The 24,058-nt window shown below is 33.1% G+C and overlaps 2 protein-coding genes across 2 annotated transcripts; both read left to right on the top strand.

Moving 5' to 3' along the window:
• Positions 1 to 20,854: 20,854 nt before the first annotated feature.
• Positions 20,855 to 21,391, top strand: LOC124365497 (matrix metalloproteinase-C-like). The gene has a single exon (XM_046821479.1). The coding sequence runs from the start codon at positions 20,855 to 20,857 to the stop codon at positions 21,389 to 21,391; it is 537 nt and encodes a 178-aa protein (XP_046677435.1).
• A 31-nt stretch (positions 21,392 to 21,422) lies between these two features.
• On the top strand, positions 21,423 to 22,208 carry LOC124365496 (72 kDa type IV collagenase-like). Its single transcript, XM_046821478.1, has one exon. It carries the CDS (start codon positions 21,423 to 21,425, stop codon positions 22,206 to 22,208), a length of 786 nt encoding a protein of 261 aa, XP_046677434.1.
• The last annotated feature ends 1,850 nt before the right edge of the window (positions 22,209 to 24,058 follow it).

Here is a 24,058-nt window from a genome sequence, read left to right as displayed (position 1 = left end):
TAGGGTAGCATATTCAGTTAGGGATAAATTGATTTAATAAGTTTATCCTTATAGTCTCAAATTTTAATACAATATATTTAATCTCAAAGCCCGTGTTCATCGTCATAATTTGCCAGTTAATAATACTATACAAAAGGATGGTTTACTTCAGCCTGGTACTTCCGAGTACACCCTATTGTGGTAGGGCAAAACCTGATGTGTTCTTTAAGAACTGGGCAATCACAGCAAATGTCGAGATAATAGGGTAAAGGGCTGCTCGATAAGTATGTTTCAATGCGAAGGATAAGTTTTCCAGTGTGGGTCCATTTCATGTTGAAGGCTTTTCGAAGCTCAAACATTGATGGTGATTGAGGGTGATTGCTTTCCCTGTCAGATCTGACTGAAAGATGCTGGAAGAGAAAACGTTACCCCTCTTCCAAGGTAACGTGACTGTGATTATGACCGTTGTCCCTCCTTATCGGATTTCGAACGAAGACGTTCTATACCTTCTACCTTTCTCATCCTGAACGAAATTAAGAAAAAGGATAATTGCGTTTGCTTCCAAACTGACATAATATTCAAGAATATTCAGTAATGATAAGGTTGTAGGAAAGAGATCAAATTGGGGGGATATCGGGCTTTATCTTACTATTTAACGTTGGACATTCCATTAAAAGCGGACTCCATCATGTCAGACAATTAGCCTTCACCATTCTCCTTTAAACTCCAGCAATCATCTTCCGTAGTATTGTGGACTTACAGATCTAACCTTCCTCAACAGTATCTCGAAATTTGCCGTTTAGGGATGTGTAGTTCATTGTATTATGTAATAATTATATATCTTATATTTTGACCACTTTGAAATGAACCATTAAATGTTTACGCGTACGCGTATTGCATGATTGCATTCTCAAACACACACTCAGACTAATAAAAAACACAATTTAGTTATTCACACACAAAACAGAGTGAACTAAATAATTGAATTAAAAGTTCACTTAGGCGAGTCGAAAAATTTATTAAACTTATAAATATAAAGAGAGTAGTAACATTATGGACGTTTTGGTATCTTTGTATATGTAGCGTAATGAACTGTCTCCCATCGTGAGCCATATTTGAAAGGTGTTGACTTATAATTAATTATTTTTAGGAATTCCAAAAGAGCTTATATTCTCAGTTATAATTTGTTTTTATATTTACCCCAAACAATCAAACAATTCGAATAATTAAACCACAAATACAAATACCCCGAATCCGCTATCCTTGTACTATAAATTGTATAGCAATTAAATATTTACTGTTTATATCGGATGATATTATATAAATAGGCGATACCTGAAACCATGACCACATTTTAAAATTGCAGACTTGACACAATGACCCCAATTAGAACCGCTATTGGTTTACTTAATGGAAATAGTTTCTGCTGTGTTTTACTGCCTTTATAATGTATGCTGTAATTTTATTTATTCATATTTAACACGTTGAGGCCACGTGAGGAATTCGCTTAGTCATATTTACACTTACTGTAGCGTAACATAAATATCTGGAGCTGACAGTGTCAACATAAACTTATATTTATAAAATGGATAAAAAGGGATATGCAAAGTTTTACTGAGGCATCATAATGAAATAGGCCCCAGGAAGAAGGCACCTAACTTCTTGGCAAAAAAATTTGATTTTTTGCCTCAAACATTTTCAAAATTACCTAGCGCTAAAATATGTTTTCTCGGTCTTGAAAGAAAAATAAGTGTATTACTAATGACTATTTTTTACATACGATTTCAAGACTGTTCTGTGGTTGTAAATGATGAAAGTAAATAATTAAAAATCATGAGCACGAGCTCAGATCTTTCCATCTATAAAAGTCTGGGTAGAAATTTGTGAATATATATTAGATTTCGCTTAAAAATATTTCAATACAGACACTGACTGAGATCTAAGAACAAATAAAGAATATCGTTACGATATTTAATAGATATCGGGAGATAATTTATTACTTTCTCCAAACAGGAGATACAAATCAACAGATGCATCTTAAAATAATTATGTATCTGTATAAACTATACATACATGCAATGTATATTGCAATTGTGTGTATATATATACAATGGTAGCACATTCACCCGGCAAGTGAGAGATCCGGGTTCGACTCCCGGCGGAGCAAGTACTTTTTGTGATTCAATGTTTATTGAAATTAAATAAGGCTATTGCCATTTATACAATTTAATGTAAATAAAAGTCGTTTGACAGGTATTTGGTCTTCCGATCATATGTTTAGTTTGCTTATTTAAACGCATATGTGACAGATACGGCCAAATACAAAATAATTGAATCGGAAAAAGTAAGCGCTCTGTGGTGTAATGGTAGCACATTCACCCGGCAAGTGAGAGATCCGGGTTCGACTCCCGGCGGAGCAAGTACTTTTTGTGATTCAATGTTTATTGAAATTTATATATATATATATATATATATATATATATATATATATATATACATATATACAAAGTTGTAAGAAATGCAGATTTCACATGAGTATGATTATAGAAGAAAGTATTCTAAACTATTGTATATATATACAAAGTTGTAAGAAATGCAGATTTCACATGAGTATGATTATAGAAGAAAGTATTCTAAACTATTGTATATATATATATATATATATATATATATATATATATATATATACACATTAAATTGTATAAATGGCAATAACCTTATTTAATTTCAATAAACATTGAATCACAAAAAGTACTTGCTCCGCTACTGCCATTTATACAATTTGGTGTAAATAAAAGTCGTTTTTTGACAGGTATTTGGTCTTCTGATCATATGTTAGTTTGCCTATTTAAACGCATATGTGACAGATACGGCCAAATACAAAATAATTGAATCGGAAAAAGTTAGCGCTATATATATATATATATATATATATATATATATATATATATATATATATATATGTATTACATAGAATATAAGTTATTATGCATTGTAGCTAAACAAATTATAATTCTAATTTCATTTACAATAATGTTTTCTATACTCACATTTATGAGAAATCTACATTTTTTCCAACGATGTCAGAATGGATATTTCTATTTACGTCATTTGGCATACTTGTACAAAATTTAAGCTTTCCGAGATCTAATGAAGTTAGAGAGTTGGTGATGGGTAATTGAGTAAACTAGTAACTAATATCTATGCCTATTGTATGTATAGAAGAATATAAATCAGTTTATGATTATATAATTCTATTGTACCTACTTAATAATGGTTTACTATCTACACAAGACGATATAGTTCTTTTATATTGAACTTTTTACATGAACCAAACTTAGACATAAGTGACCTTGACTAGCAACTTTTAAAGGCTGATATCAAAATAGGAACAATGAAAGGGTTTTCCATACATTTTAATCTAAAATTCTGTGTCAAAAAGTTCTAAATGTGTATTTGAATATACATGTTAATGTTAATTGTTATGAATTGATATTCTGATTTTAATAAGTGAGTTTAGAATATAATATTTCTCTAATAACTATAGTTTACTGCATTTCAAAACTGATCTATGTTTCTATGCAATGTAATGAAACGATTAAAACTAAAACTACTAAACTTGGTAGGTAACTTTCAAAAGATCGTGGTACATAGTTAAAATGAGCGAGTGTTGTTAGTTTTCCAACAAATTCCTCACTGATGGTCCTACAGCGATAAGGGAAGCTGCTGAAATGATAAATGCTCACATTACCATACTCACCCTATACATCATCCCTTGCGGTAAGTAACAGCGTTTACCAGACCCTTGTCCTGAAGGATATTCTGTTACTAACTTACGGTCGGTTACTACACATCATCGTGCGAATAAGATTTGAAAAGCATGAAGAATTCCACTCTTTAACATTTTAGCAAATACACTATCATAGCAGATGCTGTGGTAACATTGTGTTAAATTAAACATTATAAACATAACTCAAGATGATTTACAAGTAGCAATAAATAGGACTCGTTATAGCCATACCATGTTTGTAAACGGTCTGGAACATAGCCAATGAATAAATGTTATAACAACAGAATGGGTTAGACAAAGGTTTCCATGTCCAAATTCATAAATTTCTTTTGTACCATGACTTGGTAAACAATACTTTTTTATTTTATTTTCCAAAATAGATTTATAGTTTTTTTATTTTACAGAACATAAACATGAGCTGAAGCATTCAAAATCATATTTGAATTATTTGTGAACATAGTTTATGTTATTGTCCTTTTAGTATCTCAATTACACATTCACTCTGGTTTCCTGTTGTTTTAGTAAGCTTTTAATAATATGTCCTCTGCTGCTCACAGCGATCTAAAATGGGTAATATTCAACAATACCTTGAGTTATTAATGTCCTATATCCCACAATAGGGCATTTCCACGAAACTATAATAAATTTAATTTCATCATTGGTGCATTATTTAAATCCCATTGTAAAATTTTATACCCATTCGGCCAATATATGTATTCCGATTAATCAAAATGCAAAAGTGCTTCCTCTCATTATTACACAGCTAATCACAATCCTGTATGAAGTACAATTTCAGGTGTTTTAAATGGGCCGGCTTAACATATATCCAACAATAATCTGTAATAATTGCGTAACAAGATGAATGAGAGAACAAAGTGTTTGTTTGATCAGCGTATCAAGATCCAGTCACGAATGCGTACCCCAGAGTAACAATTGAGTTATGGTTGAGTGTTCAGACATTCTAATAATATCAAAATTCAAAAGTGCCATTTTTATTTGTTTGTTTTCACGCTTAAACTACTCCACTGACTGTACTGAAATTTTACATGGACACCTTTACGGTTCTTGGGATGAATATAGGCTGGTTAGTATTTTCAAAATCCCTCCGGAATATGCCCCACTGGTCTAAAGAGCAGCAAAAATCCCATCTTCGCCTCTAAATTTGTGTAATATTTATTAAACGATCTTGTAAAATGTAATCAACTGTTCTGTCTAAACATTGTTCATTATTTACAAATTTGGTTACATTTATAGGAAGTAAATTTACGACAAAAACATAATCTTCTAATCGATTTAGATTTTAGCGATTAGGTAAGTATTATTATTACATTAAAATATCCTAAACCTTACGGTCAATCCTTTGAAGCAGTCCCCAAGGACTGAGCTAGATAAAATTTCACAGGCCTTTTCTTTTGAACTCATTTAACATTTCCGGCTTAATATTTTCTAAAATAAAAAAAATTACCATAAACTTAAGGACTAGTATAACTAAAAGCTATCTTAGTTATTTTATGACATAAGTAGGCTTCTGTACTCTGTGTTACATATTTTATTTATAGGTAAAAAAATCAAAATCAACAATAAAAAAAAAACTTGCTAAGGGCGTGGTAAATTACAATGACCTTAAACATCAAAATCTGACGTATTTTATTGATCGTGTAGCAAGTTCACCGCCTACTAAATTGCGTACAAAGGAGTGTATAACTGCTAGCAGTGCATATATACATATATAAGTGTTTGTGTGTGTGTGTGATAATGTAATCTAACTTTTACGTTATTTCTAAAGTACTGTAACATTTACTGTTATGAAAACTAAAATATATGTATTTTGATAGAAGTGGGCTTCTCAAAAGTGTGTATGTATATATACTTACTACAGTGTACAGTGTATATATATAATATTTATCAAGTATATTATATATATATATATATATATATATATATATATATATATATATATTATATATATATATAATATATACTTGATAATTAAAGATGCAAAATCAGCTGTAGAACAAAAAATACTAAGATCGGAGTAAATTACAATGATCATAATATACCCTTTTTTAACATATTTTTACGATCTTGGGAAGAACAGAAACTAAACACTGGTATCGGAAATATAATCCACTCGAACCAGACGTGCTCATACAGATAGAAAACCTACGACGTTGCGTGTGAAGCTGCGGGTAGCTGCTAGTAAATATAATCATTGTATTGTGTACGTGGTCTAACGTACTCATATCTTGAAATAAACAAAGGTGTAGTATTTTCATGTATAAATTTACCTAAAATTTTTTCATTCTCAGCGGAAGATGAAGTCAGAAATTCGAATGATCCCAATAACATAAACTTATAGTATAGCAATACACTATCGACTAAGGGACTCGCTTAACTAGGGCTTGGAATGCAAAGTCTAGACTTTTACAGCAAACACCAACTTGCTCCATAGTTATTTTGAGTCAAACTTTAGTGCTATCTTGCACTTATGCCTACAAATTATAAGTAATAACATTGTTTGTTTTGCACACTTTTAATTGTTGTAATAAATGTTATTTTCATCCAGTTCCTTGTTTTCTTATGATAAAGTAAGAAACAGACATTTAGGCGTATCATGGGAAACTAAATTCCACGTATTCTAACACGTCCTTCATCAGTAAATTGTGATCAGAAAAACATCTAAAAACCTATTTTTAAGGTTTGTTAGGTTTTTATTCTTCGTGAATGTATTCTTTGTGTGAAATAAATCTACACCATGTCTAAATATATTTCATTCATTAACCTTAACTCAAAATCAAACATAAATGTTATGGCTAAAATACTTCCGTACAACAATTAAACTAAACCTAAATTACGGTTTATACATGGGCAAATGTTATAATAGTAGTAGTGGTTTTGCAAAATAGAAAAAGGTTCCATGATTAAAGTGGATTTCCAAGTAAAACCTTCCATAATACTCCGCTTGGTGTTATGTGGTTTGGTAATTGTTTATCTATTTATATATTGTACTTGAAAACTGTAGTAAGTACTTTATAATATTTCTTTCTAAACAGCTTTCATAGTAGAGTAGTGTAACAACTATAATATGCATAATCTATTAACTGAGGAATTGTAAAAATTACTGTTTCTTTTTCCTAATTTCATATTTCTAAACCACTAGCAGCTACCCGCGGCTTCGCACGCAATTTTATGTTGAAAAACTTTAATAATATATGTATTTTTATAAAAACTAAATCAGTAAAACATTATTATTTTACTTCCTTTGCCATTACTAAACACAATTGTATCCATATTCCCTTGCGTAGTAAACGTAGGCTATCGACACTATTTTATGTACACAGTTACTTTCAGAAACATTGCCCTACGTTAGTTAAAATGCGTTTTTCCAAAATTTCCCAACGATAATATTTTTGTTAAGAATTATGTTTTATATCCAGGACAGTGGTTTATCTATCTAGAAATCTATATCTTCTAAATCTATATTCATGAAACTATTATGAAATTAATCTACATTCATGGGTTTAAAACCAATTACTACACACATAAATAACAGTTATTAATTACACTTAACTACATAACATTTCTATTTATTTCCGATCTATAACATTTAACTAAAATTTGTAAAATATAATCTAAAAAGTCATAAACAATGCATAAACCTTACAATATAATTATTTTTATAAAACTAAAACAGTAAAAAAAAAAAACATTATTATTTTACTTCCTTTGCCATTACCAAACACAATTGTATCCATATTCCTTTGCGTAGTTCGTTTAGGCTATTTACACTATTATTACACAGTTATTTTCCAAAACACACCCTCGTATCTAAGTTAAAATCCATTTTTCACAACGTATCCTAATAATATTTTTTTTACACATATATTTTACAGACAGAACAATGGTTTTGTCTTACAATATGAAACATTTTAACTACCTCATAAACGCAACATAGTATAGTGAAATAACAAAATGTAAATTTTTCAAATATTATAAAAAACCACTAATTTATTTACATTTATAGTATACAATCAATTACCACAAACTAATATAACAGCTATTTACACTTAACCACGTAAAATTTCTATTTCTTTCCGATTTACTACATTTTACTATGATTTGTAAAACATAATCTAAAAATTCAAAAAAATGTCATAAACCTAATTATATATATTTTTTTTGTTAAAGTAAATCAGTAAAACATTATTATTTTAGTTCATTTTCCATTACCAAACACAATTGTATTCATATTCCTTTGCGAAGTATGCGTAGTTAAAATGCGTTTTCCCAAAATATCCTAAGAATAATTTTTGTTTAGAATTATGTTTTGTATGCAGTACAATGTTTTTATGCTATATAAAGAAACACTTTACACACCTCATTGGTACAACCTAGAAAAATACAATTTTAATATTGGATGAAATTAAAATAAAACCAATTACTTTCTGTCCATTCATGATATATAATTAATTATGTTTAAATTTTAGAATAGTTATTTACACTTTACAACATAACATTTTACTTTGTTAACGGTTTTTAATATTTGAGGTTATTCGAAGAGTATTTTTCCGCAACCCTGTATCTCAATAAATATTGTTTTTTTTTTTAAACACATGAGAACATTTTGTGCTTAAAATAGTGTGTAGTAACTAAAAAATACCTTCCAATAATTTTAGACATTTTAAATGAATTTGCAATCTGCATTCTACTACTGATTTAAGCAATTTACAATCATTCAATATTTACTCAAATTTAAATTTAAACACATGTTTCTGCCTGTTTGATGAACTTCAGCTGAAAGTGTTAACAGCTGTTAAGTATCAGTTCAATTTATGTCAATATTACGTGTCGTAGCGCAATATGCTGGATCCAATGTAAAACACTCCAATACCATAACATTTGAATGTAAAGAAACTAATTTTTCAATTTGAATTCAAGTTTATTTTGTGAAATGAATGTGTTATGGGTGGTAGAAAGCACTCTAAGTGTTAATTCAGACCAAAATCTACACCTGTTCCAAATTTCAGCACAATCCGTATAGCAGTTTCAGCGTGATTCGAGGACAAACCTCCAAACATCTAAACATACAAACATCCAAATATCCAAACATTCAAACTTTCGCATTTATAATATTAGTGGGATTTACCAGATCTACGATGTGATCAGCCTTTTCTAGACACTTTTTCTCTCTGATCCTGCTCTCCTCTATAGAATGGTTTATTAGGACGTCTATAGTACTAGCAACCTTTTGGAAAGGGGTTATATCTTATGAGTCAGTTAACTAATTAATCAGTGGGACTGTTCATGTAATGACTTAACGACATATTATAAGCATTAATCCACAACTTGTAAAAAATCTTTATTTGTCTCAATATATTTTTCAGAAGTTGTTCATTACAAAATGCAATATATAATAAGATGGTTAAAACTATTTTAATTTTATCATAGAATGTATTGGTATTACAGTTACCGTTATTATAAACAAGTTCTTACTGAAGTGTTTAGTATTATAAATTCTGTGTATAGCTAAAGGAATATAAATTTTTTTTGTAAACAATCTTTGCACTTAAGTTGGTTGTAGCTCGTTTCTCTTCCATGTTACATAGGTGTTGGTCACCGAATGGGTCACCTCCCGCTACGTTTAGAAACAAGGTAAGAGTACACCATACCGCGGTGTGTCGCGTACCAGGGTTCTCTGGAGTTACGTGTGAAAGTTCAAGGGCGTGCATCACAACTCTGGTAACTATACTCCGTATGTATCCTAAGTATATGGTTTTGAAGAATGGTTGTTAATTTAACCGTTGAAAAACTGAAATAAATAACATAACTGAAATCTAATAAAGTATTTTGAATATATCATGGCAAATCTACGATATATCAAACAAAATTAGACTTAGGACAGATAGAAATGAAATATCCACAATTAGCAGAGAGACGCCAATTCTATACCCTGCTAAGTAATAGGCTTCAATTGCGCATAGTAAAATGAAATTTATAGATATATAATGATTATTCATCATGAAAGTTTTCAAATGAAACCTTTCTCGAGATTTCTTATCAAGTCGTTAGGCTACATGTGTTACTTACTACGTGGCACGTTAAGATGTTACATGACTGTACTTATCTTTTTTTAAATTTATTTGTTTTGCGATTTTATTTTTGCCATTCCGTTTTACAATTATGATTAATTTTAAAATCCCCACTAACAATCAATCATGGAACGAAATATATTACATAGCAGACAGATAGGAATAGTTTTTTCAGAGCCTCTAGCTATATGCTCCACCGACATAAACACCACTCCCTATAGATACGAAATTTTTTTACGATTTCCTTTTTGACTTGTTTCCCAACTTAGGCAGATGCATATTTAAGCAATGTAACAATGGCATAATTCTTTTAAACATTCCTCTTACAGGTATATTATAATGATAGCACAACTAATAACATTCATTATAAAAATTTATAAATATAAACTTTGATCAAATGTTTTGAAACGGTTTACACACAAATCAGTAAAGTATGGAAATCCCTTAGAGTCAATAAATTATCAGTTTCCGAACAAGCCACTCTCTGCAATGGGTTGTTTTAACAAAGTAGTTTACAACACTGGTGCAACGTAAATTATTATTTAATGATAATTTAGAGGGATACAAGCAAATCATTAGTTTTATTTACAACTATACAAAATTAATAAAGATAGCATTAAACAATCATTACATATGTTATTTGTACTTAAAAAATTATGTAAATAATATAGGTACAATCGTTTTGTGAGTGTATAAAAGATTTTATAATATACAATAATTGCCTTATGCGACTTGATGACATCTTTAAGGACATGCAGCAGTAAACGTGTTAAAACGGCGAAAGTTGCACTTAAAACGTCCTTAACTGTCCACGGAAAATTTCATTTTATGAAGTAGAAATGCTTATTTTGTAATCGATGCTTTATTTTTACCGCCATTAAATTACAAAATAGAAAATATGTATTATGTCTACGTTAAGACAACTTAGGTTAGATATATTTACGATACATAGGGAGGTATAGCATAATTTTATATTATATTAAAAGTATTATATATTACTTATTCAAACGTATCATTTAAAGACTGTGCAGTTGATTTAAGCCAAAGTGCTCGATAAGGTGTATCTAGGTTATCAAATACAAAGTTGAATTAATATAAAGTTAAAAAGAAATAATTTAACGTGATTGGTAAACTCACCTCTGTACATAATTAATCTTTTATTTAATACTCCGGAAATTCTGTGTCAAAGTGCATATAACTCGTAAAACTACTACCTAGTTCCTCATGAAACCACATACAAACTTTCATAAAAGAGAAATCGATAGTTGTGATCACTAGTTGGTTAATGGAGAGGTTAAAATTTAAATCAAAAGTGATATAAACACAATTGAAATAATATGTCATCCTGAACCAACAGAATTAGTTTTAACTTTGTGTGATTATTTGTATGTTTTAGAGGTAACACACTTTAAAATATTGATACAATATTTTATTCCAATTTAAAAATAACAACCGTTTAAATATTTCATATTAAATTTTGAAAATATTTAGTAGATACGAGAAGATTATAATAAACATAAACATAGCATGATAAGAAGTAAAATGTTTGAACCCTCCATTGTTAATATCGATTCAAATCATAGAGAAACTACATATCTAACCTAAAGGGTTGTAAGTGTTTTGTATTGAACTGAACTATGAACTGTTTTGTATTTTCGTACTGTAACGCTGCAGGAACGTTTGAGTTAGTTTTATTGCATAAAAACCCAAAGAAGGGATTTCAATAAATACGTTTGTTTGAATTTATTTCTTTGCTTAACCATGATTATTCACCTCCGCAAATTTTACATTTTTATGTAATTTTGAAACAGCATTGGAATAAATACAGAGTGTCAAAAAAGTCCGAGAACAATCACTTATTTTTGCAGCTGTTGAAGATAAAGCAACAACCTTACACATAAGTACTATACACAAACAATACAATTCCTTAAGCAAAAATAAAGTTGTCCCATAATACTGGGAACAGTCCCTGTAGAGTCAAAAGAAAGTCTTAAATTGAAGCAAATGTTACAATGCACATTAAATTGTATTTCTTACAAGAGTAACAAGCCACAAATACGACCTAAAACGGACTAATTACTTAATAATTGGAAATTAAGCCATTTTAACAGCTGCGATTTCCAGCTTGGTCCGTTTTAAGTTTAATCAATGTAGAATAAATTTTTAGCATATTGTTTTTTATATATTATGATGGTTTTTATATTTCTTCAGTAAAATTTATAATAAAATCTGTTTTTATGTAATTTAAGTTATTAATTTTACTCATCACACATAATGTATGTTCTTGAGGATTGTATTTCCGTTTTCGTCTCTCCAAACAGAATTTTCATTAACGTGAACCTTCGTTAGTTTAAATCAGTTAAGTAAATGTAAGGTATGCCTCAATGTAAATACGTAGATGTGTTAATTATAACCAAGAGGAAAACAGAATTGTCTTCCAGGATTAAATTACACTGCGGCTTTGTTAGCTGGAAAAGATTTAATCGATTTATTTTTAAACCTGTTTTAAATCTCAGTACAAAACTATTAGTGAACTGGAATAGAAAATAATATAAACAGTGCTAAATTTCAATTAGGTATCTTATTATTTATAAATACCGCTATTAAGTGATGCAGTAGGTTGATCAATTGTAAGTTGGATTCATTAATTAATAAATTAGAGATATGTAGATTTATTCAAACCAGTATTTTAAAATGGGTATTTGTCCCTGCAATAACTGCTTGACGTTGGAAGTTTTATAGTGTGTTGAATTCAACAAAATTACTAACAGCAAAATATGAGTTGATATTATACATTCTGACGCTTTGAAATCGGAGTTTAAGTAATCTAACCTGACAAATTTCATAATTTATGAAATTCTGCAGAAACAGTGATAGATCTAGACGATGCGCCATTTAGGATAACATTTACGTCAATAATAATATAAGTACACTGACCAAACAGTCAGAAAACAAATCATTGTAAAACTACTGTTATAGAGAAACATTTAAGTTATTAATTTTACTCATCACACATAATGTATGTTCTTGAGGATTATATTTCCGTTTTCGTCTCTCCAAACTGAATGTTCATTAAAGTGAACCTTTGTTAGTTTAAATCAGATACTTATATAAGGGTTTGTTTACCTTTCGGAAAAACTATTATTCTACTTTGAAAGCATGTGGTAAACATAAACATGCGTGACGCGAAACGAAAGCTTTTTCCCCGTGCAAAACATACATCCATAGCCCACCAACACCGTAGTCACTTCAACAAAGATCACGCTCTGATGTTCCCTGAACGGAGAAACTTCCTGTCTGACATCAAAATGGCCTTGATAGTCTCGCACTTAGCAGCTATAAAGGGAATAACCGTTACGTTCCGTGATGCGGACAGAAGGTGTGTCACTCTTACAAAATATACTTCAATATGCCGCAAAAAGAAGTAGGTAGTCAATTTTGTTAACTTTAAATACTGGACTATACTGTAATATAAAATTTGATACACAGTGCATTTCCTCCCCATTGGCTACATAAATACACATCATATCGTCTTATGACGGGTTGAATCTGGTTTGTTTGGTTGATCTTTGAAGAAGACATCTGGGTTTACTTTGTAATAGTTTAGTAATTTATAATTGGGTAATTTAAAATAAGTAATATAAAAACTCATTATTATATTTTTTAAGGATAAATACGCAAGATTTGCTAAATCAAAATGCCACTTACAAAATAAACCGGTTCATATTTTCTCTGCGTTTTAATGAAAATGCTTGAAATCACTCCTTTTTCTTTATGATATTAATGAAGAATTTGTTATTATTAAGATATTAAATAAATTATCCAGGCGGAATGGAGGGAACTATTTAATTTGAAGCGTCACTACAAAGAAATTATTAACATTTAGAATGTTTTTGTCATCCCAGTACATTAATTTACTTTTAAAGGATTTCCGAGAAGAGCTAATAAATATTTTCTACAATTCTACAAATTGTGACGATTATTTAGGATACCGATAGCAATACGTATATATCTGTGCTATCTAAATGGTATGCTTATTTCCCTGACATACCGCAATATAAATTCCGTTGGTTATATTGTTAAAGGATGTCCTTTTTATTGCAATTGTTCTTATTCAAAGTAATATTAAAGAATTTACATATTAAGCTACTTTTCAATTAAATTTTCGATAAACTACATACTCTTGCACATACTACATATGTATTGCAAGTTAAAAAACAAGATCTTTTGTAAGTTGAAATGTATAAATAAAAATAACGTAACGTTTATTTGTATTCAACAAAACAAACCAAGAGGTTTATATAAGAGAGATAGAATTTCCGGCGGTATGTAGGTTAACTGTGACACTCGATTAAATTTTATCTGGATTTGTTGTACCTGCTGCGTTTTTGATCGAGACACTTTTTATATAAAAATGTAGCACATATTGTTATCATTTGTTTTTAACTAACCACAATGTAGATAAATATAAATATATATATATATATATATATAAGTGTGTGTGTGTGTGTGTGTGTGTGTGTGTGTGTGTGTGTGTGTGTGTGTGTGTGTGTGTGTGTGTGTGTGTGTGTGTGTGTGTGTGTGTGTTAAATTTATAGTTTCAGACGGCTCAAGAAGGAAAGGCATAGTGGGTGGGAGTTTTGTGACTAATTTCGCCACACGCACTTTTTTGTGGTTTATAGAATTTTAATATATTACACAATTACAGTATTCATTCATTAATAAATATTTTTCAATTGAACTGAACAGATCAGCATTACGCACAATTTATTTACTAAGGCGTTCAAAAAATAATAAATATTGAAATAAAGAAATGAAAATGACTGACAAGGAATGCCGGTTTTGATTTAAATTTATTATAGAACAGGAATTGCAGGAACACTTATAGGATTTATATAGATAATTCTGTGCTGAACATAGCATTATTAGCCTAAAGTATGAAAAATCTGGGGCATATTTTAATTTTATTGTAGCTTTAATGAAATAGATATCGAATGAAATTTCTCTGTATCTCTCTTTTTTTATAAATTTAAGCTTCACAAATGAGGTGTATCCTGCAAATTGAAATTAAACACGTTTATACCTATATAAAATTGGGAAAACCTTTTAATTTAAATAACTTTAGGCCTATTAGTCTACTATCTGTATTTTCTAAAACAATGAAAAAGCTGTGAATTTCCCTGTTACCTCAATAATGTTTTATTAATTAGAAAGAAAAACATTTAGTTTCACAATAAGTAGATCTATGGAGGAATCTCTGATAAAAATGATCGATATAATGAAAATAAAAACAATAAAATTACCGGCCTTTTATATATTTATAAAAAGAGTTTCATTTGATATCTGATAATTTACTTTTACAAGACAATAGTGACGATTGGAGTGAGTGGCGTGACCTTCGACTTGTTCCGTAGTTATGATTATCTCGCCGGTCACTGCCAGTGTGTGAAAGTTGGAGGTAGTCTGAGCTCGCCGCTGACAGTCACTGTAAGGGTGCCTCAGAGGGCTATGATTTTGGAATATCTTTTCTTAGTATTCGTAAGCGACCTACTTATTCAAAGCTTCTCGGAGAAATCAATGTTTGCGGATGACATAACAACGATTTAAATAGTAATACATGATTATGAAACAATACTTTCCAATATGGTTTATTTTTTAGACGAGGCATTTCGAAACCAAGGTTCCAACCATCAGGTGACTCCAAAAATCTTTCAAATAAATACAAAAGATCGATCACAGGTTTGTGCAGTTCCCTCGCTTCTACTAAAGGTACAGGCTCCTAGATTTTTATGAACATGCTCTTTCTTGAGCCACACGTTCCACACACCGACTTTGACCGCTACCTGTTATTGGAAGTTTTTAACGTTTGTTGTTTGAGCGATGCAGTTTTCGTCTTACACTTGTGACAATAGCTTTCCATATGACTAAATTAGTGAAAACCTGACAAAAGCGTGTATGCCATATGATATAAGAAATATTAGCATATTCGATTTCTTACAATAAGAGTGTTGCAGAACTACAGAATGAGTGAATTACACAAACACAAAATAAACTGACCGAGGGTCAAAAGCGCAAGATGCGCATCGCCTACAAGAAACGCAGATCGGCAGTGATCGGTATTGCGAAAGATCAATTGTCGAGCAGTGGTGGTGTTGATACAATCAATTTGACGGATCGACAGCACAATGCGGTGCAGAGAGCGATAAAGAACAATAGCGGTGTGCGATTGTCACTGGAGTACGGACAGCTAGAGAAAAACGTTGACGGTTGACTATTGAAAGAAGTTTTGGGATTCGTAGAGGACAGTGTGCCGTACGGAAAGAAATTTGTATCAACGCTAGCGAGACGGAAAATCGCCCCGTTGCTGAAAGATCAACTTGTCCCGTGGTTGAAAAACCTGATTGACAACGAACTCGATTCCATCATCAAAAAAAGATCCCAGTGGCAACGGTCTCCGCAAACGTCTAAACGGAAAACTCGATTCGTTGTTTAAAAAAACGATGTTAAACCGATGTCAGCGAGTGATTTGAAAATGTGGGCTCGTCAACTGAACATTCCAAAATTTCGCGGTGTCTTTATGCGAGAAGCATTGCCGGTCAAACCGCACTGTATCGAATGCAGTATAATAAATCTGGGCGATCTGGAGTCGAACGGTACACATTGGACGTGTTACATGAATATCGGCTACAGCAAAGTCTATTTCGACTCGTACGGTGATAGTCAGCCACCGCGGGAACTGGTCCGTTACTTGGATCCAAAGAACCTGATGTACAACACCAAACGAATTCAAGACTACGACGACCAGCCCATATGTGGACACTTGTGCCTGGAGTGTTAAGGCTATACATGTCTGGTTGCAAAAGTTTTACTGATATAGAGATAAATACGTTGGAGAAAGATAAATACATTTGGAAATCTTGGTTTGCATAATGTTTGCGGTGAACAGATTCAACGAAGTAACGATAAGTGATGAAACCAAAGTATTACAATATGTGGATGCTCGAATAAATGAAAAGTTGACATCTGCCAATGGTGATAATATGATGATCAAACAATATGTTAAAGCGCAAATAAATGAAAAGTTGAAAAATTTTGCTTCACCATATGGCGATCAAACAATACGTGGAAGCGCAAATAAACGAAAGATTGGAGTCTTTCAGGAGGGGTGGCGAGGTAAATTTAGAAACATACTGTGGAAACGGTTCAGAACGATTTAAAGTCCCACACACAGAAAGCAGATGAGCTGACCAGCAAGGTAAAGTTCATCAACAACAAAGTAAACGTTAAAAACAGACGGATCGTAAACGCTGCAAAATCTGTAGACGAACACGACGTAGTGAACAGAAAAGAAATTGACGAACTCTCGAGGAGATTAAACGAGCAAACTTCGTTTACACTGGAAGAAAACATTATGGGGTTTAATAGAAGGTTCGAACAACTCGAGAACTGGAAGCGTCAATGTGCAAACACGGTATCAGAACTGTATCAAAAAGTCTTTCCTCCAATAGAGTAGTGTGTAGCGTATACTTGCCATGCACGCTTACATATATACACAGTAACTATATAGACTTGGACTTGGACTTGGATATAGAGCAACTATATAGAGTAATAATGCCTGTCTTAAAACTCGTCGGTAAAGGGTCCGTGCTGAACTTGGATTTCGAGCATCCATTCCACTTGGACGACACCGTGAAATACAAAGTGGCTCTGATTGGTTTCTACTCGGAAAACAATATCTACAACCTGCGAAAGACGGCACACGTTGTCTTTACACTGAACGATCAGGAAGAACACATAATAACTCTAGAGCCCGGTTACTGGACGATGGAATCGCTGCAATAGAAATTTGGAACCTATCTCAAGATTACAAAGAACAGCGATCGTGTCACTCTCAGGTCACCGTACAACTTTCGCAAGGACTCGAACTTGTGTACACTACTGGGTTTTAAAGCAGACCATACAGTTCAGACTGGCGAAACAGTGACAGCAACTAATCCGCCGAGTTTAAGACCGATGGAAATAGTCGAAGTACACTGCAACATTGTGGAAAACAGTTATGTGAGCCACGACGTGCACCAACACAGACACCAAGAGACGGCGGTCTTGTATCAGTTCTATCCCGGTGTGCCACACGGTTATAAAATATCAGAATGTACCGAATGACGATAACACATGAGGGTGGTGACTTCTGAGGTCGTAGTAATAAATACTCGAATTGCAAAGTTTACTTATATGTTCAATTTAATTAATGAAACTTACAAGCACCACTTTTATTTGGTAAATTAAATGTATGCCTTGCCACGTTGCTGCCAATTGGAGAACAAGAACTAAAAATGTATATACGATAGGTGGGCCTAAAATATCCAATGTTCTATGGAATTATGCCTACGATATTTTACTTTATAAAACTTTACGATTTTACTTCCCTTCGCAATATGTAGACTCACAACCCGGGCGTCGGCGTCTTGGCACGAGACATTGAAGCTGTAGTCTAAGAAGGGTTATTTCTAGTCGGTAATTACTAGAATAGGAGTAGAACTTATGAAAGTGGTAGCCATCTACTCAAATAACACGTGAGCTCGCCTAAAAGAAATTCGCGACGGAATTAGCCATTTAATGAGACAAAAAACTTAATACAACGTGCTCGTCAGAAGGACGACGCCACAACTTGTATCCATTTCAATCAAGCAAATAAAAGATCTTCAAGAGTAAGTTACTTTGCTATTTACAACTTTACTTTATGTTACATTCATTTTTATATGTTTGTCATCAAAGAACTAATTTAATAATACGAAAATATAAATTATACTTACGGACATAGCGCGCGAGGTGAAATCGGTCACGTAGTTGGGCTGCTACGAAGGGTTACAATAAAATATTCATATGCGTGCCAATTAGGTAGTTAGTCCGTCGATAATTTAGTTCCGGAACATTAGATAAAAAATAATATTAAGTTGTACTGGTTAACTTGGTTGTGAATATAATAACTGAATAACTTTACTTTAAATATATTCTAAATAACAAACTTAATTCAACCTTTTATTTATTACACAAATTCAGATTTTCTACCATAAAATTACGATAGCGCGGGGTTTCAAGAGTTTCTTATGAAATCCGCAAGATTGCATACCAATGCAGTTCTACCGGCATCTGAATTCTTTATCTGATCGCTTGGGGACCAAAAATAGATAGTTGCGTTAGGCAAACTATATCCTTGCCGTGCTCGTTGCAGCGTTTTAGAATTTGCGGGTCGTTGCGAGAATAATGGCATTTAAGGTGATTAAATAGTGAATAGGTGTAGTGTAGTGTTTTGTTAGATAGGCGCTGCTTTCATTCTTTTTTTTCATTAATACCAGTGTTTTGTGTATAGTGTTTTGTTGTTAAATCCCTCAGACTTTCGGACAAGTTACCAATATTGATCGAATACGGATGGAAAGAAACGTCCCCTCACGAGAAGCTGAGTCTCACATTTCTTATTAATATTACATTACTCTTAATATATTTACATACAATATCATATACATCTTACATCTACATGAATTATAACACTTCAAATACATACAAAATTCAAAACTTCAGTATTTCGACATACATACAAAAGACAGACAACATTTTTCATGTTTGTTTCCTTTATTACAAACAGACAGGATTAACTCTGTCTCATTTCTTTATACAAAGTCTATTTACAAATTCGGTTTCCTTTATTTTATTTCATTTCAAACATTCGTTTAGAATTCACCAAACAATTAGCTTCCTGGATTTTATTTAATCTTTTAAATTTGTCAGCAAGTGGTTTATTAGGGATGCTACAATATTTTTCCATACAGAACATGTCTTAATTTAACTTTAAATCCACAATATGGACCTTTTTAACATTCAAAACATTTTCAGTATGTTGTACAATACAAGTTACGGGGCTTAAAAAATATATAATTCAATAAATTCCTACATATTTTGGTGCTAATTTTGCACAAAAATTTTCTACTTTGTAGCTTAGATAGTGGGTTCTTATCCATACTAAGAAATGCAACTTAAAGGGATGTTTTACATTTTGCTCGGAGTATTTTTGTCTATTACTATTATGTGCTATGCTTCTTTGTACATTCAGAACAGCTCTCTTTAAATTGTTTCCAATAGTTTCCTTGGACAAATTTTCACCAATTAGATCATTAAGCTTCCATAAATTAGATAAAGCATTATTACAGGACTGAATAAACATTCAATCAAAGGCAGCAAAACCTGTGCTTTCATTGTGGGCGGTGTTTAAACTTAATTGTATATAGCCTAGGCCATTATCCCAATTACTACTGACAGTTGTGATAGAAACTAAGTAATAATGTTGATATATTTCTAATATGCCTTAATGATTGATTTCCATTTGCCCTGTAAGGCGCTAGTCTACGGTGTTCAATAAAATTCTTAAATAAGAACTTCTTAAAATACAGTGATGTAAAATATGCGGCATTGTCTGACACTATTATTTTAGGTACAGAAAAGTGGTTAAAAATAATGCGGTTTAATTTATTACATATTTCAGCACTCTTACATTCCCTCAAAGGGATGAGCCATACAAATTTACTAGCGGCATCTACAACTACAAGTAAATATACATTACTGTTTCTAGTTCTCACTAAGGGACCCAAAAGATCTGTGAATAAACAATCCATATTGTTCTTAAATGGCACTGACACTAATTCGCCTTTATATTTTCTTTGGCACACTTTGCTCATTTTACAAACATTACATTCTTTTACTTTTGCCTTTATAATATTTCGTTTAAATCAGGTCACAGGAGAGAACGCAGTACCCTCCCTATGTGCCTGTGCGACAAGGGCCACGTAAGCTGCAACAGATCAAACTAGCCATCACGGATCAAAACAATACCGCTCTGTTAAACGACGATGTAATCAGTTTACGTTTATTTGGACCTGGTTCCGAATCGTGCATAACATATTCACTATTTTGGTAATGTATTAGGCCTACATTAGTAGACATGATGTATTACTGCACGTGTTTGGTTATTGCAGCCACCTTAGTTTATGCAAATGAAGACTCTGTGTGTTATTTGAAACGTTACGGATATTTAGAGAATGACAACACTACTTCGTTGGTAGACGGGGAAATCTTAAAGGCGGTGATAGACACATTTCAAGCTAAATATAATCTCACAGTTGACGGGTCCATGAACCCTGAAACAGAAGCGTTTATGAGGAGACCGCGGTGCGGGAACAAAGACAATCCTTTGCCTTATAGAATACTGAGCAACAACACCAAATGGAGTAACGAAATAGTAATTTGGAACTGGTTGGGCAAACCGCGGTACGTACCGTTGGTAAATGCCGCCTTCGGTGTTTGGGCGAAACACACTAACCTCGTGTTTTATTGCTCTTTCTATGATTCCAACATTCCTATATCGTTGGATTCTCTCCACGTCATGTACGCTACCAGATCATCGTGTCCGTATAAGTTCGACGGCTGCGGATCGGTGTTGGCACACGCCTTTTTCCCAGACGTCTTGAAAAAACCAGGCTGATATTCATTTCGACGTCGACGAAGACTGGGACATGGCTATGAATCTCCCGGCATCTGGAAAAACATCGTTCTTCTCTGTTTTGGTTCACGATATCGGTCACGCGTTGGGATTGAGTCACTCGTTACAACGGGACTCCGTGATGTATCCATCCTACGAAATCCCACCAAACATCACACACATGGCTGAACTCGATCTGGCTAAGGACGATATTTACGGTATCCAATATCTCTACGGTTATCCCGTTCCTTCTACGACGACGACAACTACTACGACCAGCACTACATCGCAACCACCACCCGATAGAGGACTTTCGACTAACGACTTGTGTGTTTACAAAACCAAATTACAAACTGTTCTGATAGTCAATAACAAGATCTTCATGTTTCACAACAAAAAGGTATGGGTAGTAGATATGGAGGAAACAGATCGTGAGCCGTCCCAGTTCAACCGACCCAAAATAATAACGCAGTGGTTACCGTTTCTGCCGCACGACTTTGTAAACATAACTACTATTTATGGACGGCCTAATGATAAAATAGTTTTGTTTACCAGAAAACGAGTGTATTTCATCCACTATCCTAGTTTGAAAAAGATTTTTGAATCTACTGTTGAAGCGTTTCTCGAGTATCCGAACGTGGAGATAAACGCTGTGGTGAACGGTCATACAGGACTAACATACATTTTAGCCATCGATCTCGTGTTCCAAGTAGACGAGTGCAAACTGAAAGTTAAATTGCTTGGCGTTTTTACCACGGTGTTCCCGGATCTACCAAAAAAGATTACGAGCGCATTTCGATACACTAACGGGAGGCTGTAATTTATGACTGAATCGCTTATATATGAGTATAATGAATTTTCGAAACGTGTAACTCGTACGGTGCCGAATCTGTTTGACGTGTTGCAAATCTGTTGCATGGAAGATAGCATTTTGAAACAATTGCACCTTATGGTATCAAAGTTGTTACACCTCAGATCTGTCGCTTAAACACTAGTAAAACTTGTAAAATTTGTATATCGTATTGAATACAAGTAATGTCGTAAAGCAATGTTAGATCGAGAATGGACAAGTTTTACGACGAACAGGTTACTGGAATAAGCGGAGCGAGTACCGGACCGTGATGCCGGTCTCAGACCTAAACTTCAATACGCCAAACAACTATACCGTTTTCAAATTGGATCACGGAGATGCGTTTTACGATTCTCGCATAATGTACCACGTACACGGTGAGTTTGTAAAAAAGGACGGTACCGAATACCCCGCAGCGTCGACAATTCAACTGATTGAAAATTTTCCACCGTACCTGTTTTCGCGAATCGCACTGAAAAAACACAACACTCTGCTCGACAGTGTGGACAATCCCGGCATTACGAGTCACGTGAAAGGATTGGTGAGCTACAGTAAATCCCAAATGTACATGTTGCCGACTAGCGGTTTCATTTCCAAGTTTAATGGTGGCGGCAAGTTCGAAGCGTTGGGCACGCTCGGCTACTTGGGTCTGGGATTCTTTGACCATTTGCGTAACCCGATGTACAAAGGCGGGTACGAGATCACCTTCACTCGAGCCGAAGACAATGACGCTATATACCACTGGTCGGGTAACGCACAAACCGGCAGACGGTAAAGTTGTAATCAAGTCGTTTGTGTTGCGTGTTCAGTTGATCGAGTACGAGACAAACGCCTAGAGCCAGCTGATTGCCGGTCTCAAATAAATGAGTGATAAGGATTCGCTGAAATACACTTACTTGCAGTGGCAGTGTATCGATAAGAATGGCGTGTTCGGTTCAACGTTCAATTTTGAGGTCACTGGCCTCTACCGTAACGTGTACAATTCCAAATTCATTATCGTTGCAATGCAAACCGACCGCAGCAACAAGCAGAAGAAAAAACCCAAGTCGATTCGATCATTGCAACTTAAACAATGTGTCGGTAAAAATCAACGGACACCGCTATCCGGCAGAAATGCAAAACTGCGATATGACGACTCAAAACTACAGGCTGTCGTACGACCAATACTTGGCATTTAGAAAACTCATGTACGGCGATACGGACGTGTATGTCGACATGGACGATTTTAAATCGAGGTATCCCATCATCATGATTGACACGCATCTGCACCCCACCAGCTGAGACAGGTCCAGAAACGATATGCAAGTCGAATTGGATTTCACTACAGCAGTTGCGTCCGCACAAGGCGACGTGGGCACTACAGCGTACGTAATATTGGTGTCTCAGACAGAGTTCCTGTATGAGATTACGCGAAAACGTCATTCGCATGGTTCTGTGATCCAACGTACCAATACGTGTTTTCTGAAAGGCAGGTCTAATACTATATTTTTACACACAAGTTATTATTCGCAACACAAATATTGCTCGGAACGGTTTATATTGGGTCACGACCTTACAGATTACAGCTCGTTTGCTTCCATTATCAAGACTTCATTTTTAATTAAACATTTATTTTATATCAGGACTTTAGCTTTCTTTTGTGATTATAAGCACAGAGTACATTACTCGAAATGTGAAAAGAAAATCCAAGTGAAAATAAACAACAAAAAGATTTAAAAAAATATATATACATTTTTTTAAATACGTACATCTCACTGTGTGAAAATATTTACGTACAGTTTTTTTTTTTTTGTTTTTTTTTTTTTTTTTTTTTTTTTTTT

This window comes from Homalodisca vitripennis, chromosome 6 (assembly GCF_021130785.1).
Source record: "Homalodisca vitripennis isolate AUS2020 chromosome 6, UT_GWSS_2.1, whole genome shotgun sequence".
Lineage (NCBI taxonomy): Eukaryota > Metazoa > Arthropoda > Insecta > Hemiptera > Cicadellidae > Homalodisca > Homalodisca vitripennis.
The sequence above is the reverse complement of the archived record's forward strand: the minus strand, read 5'-3'. Positions and strand labels throughout refer to the sequence as shown.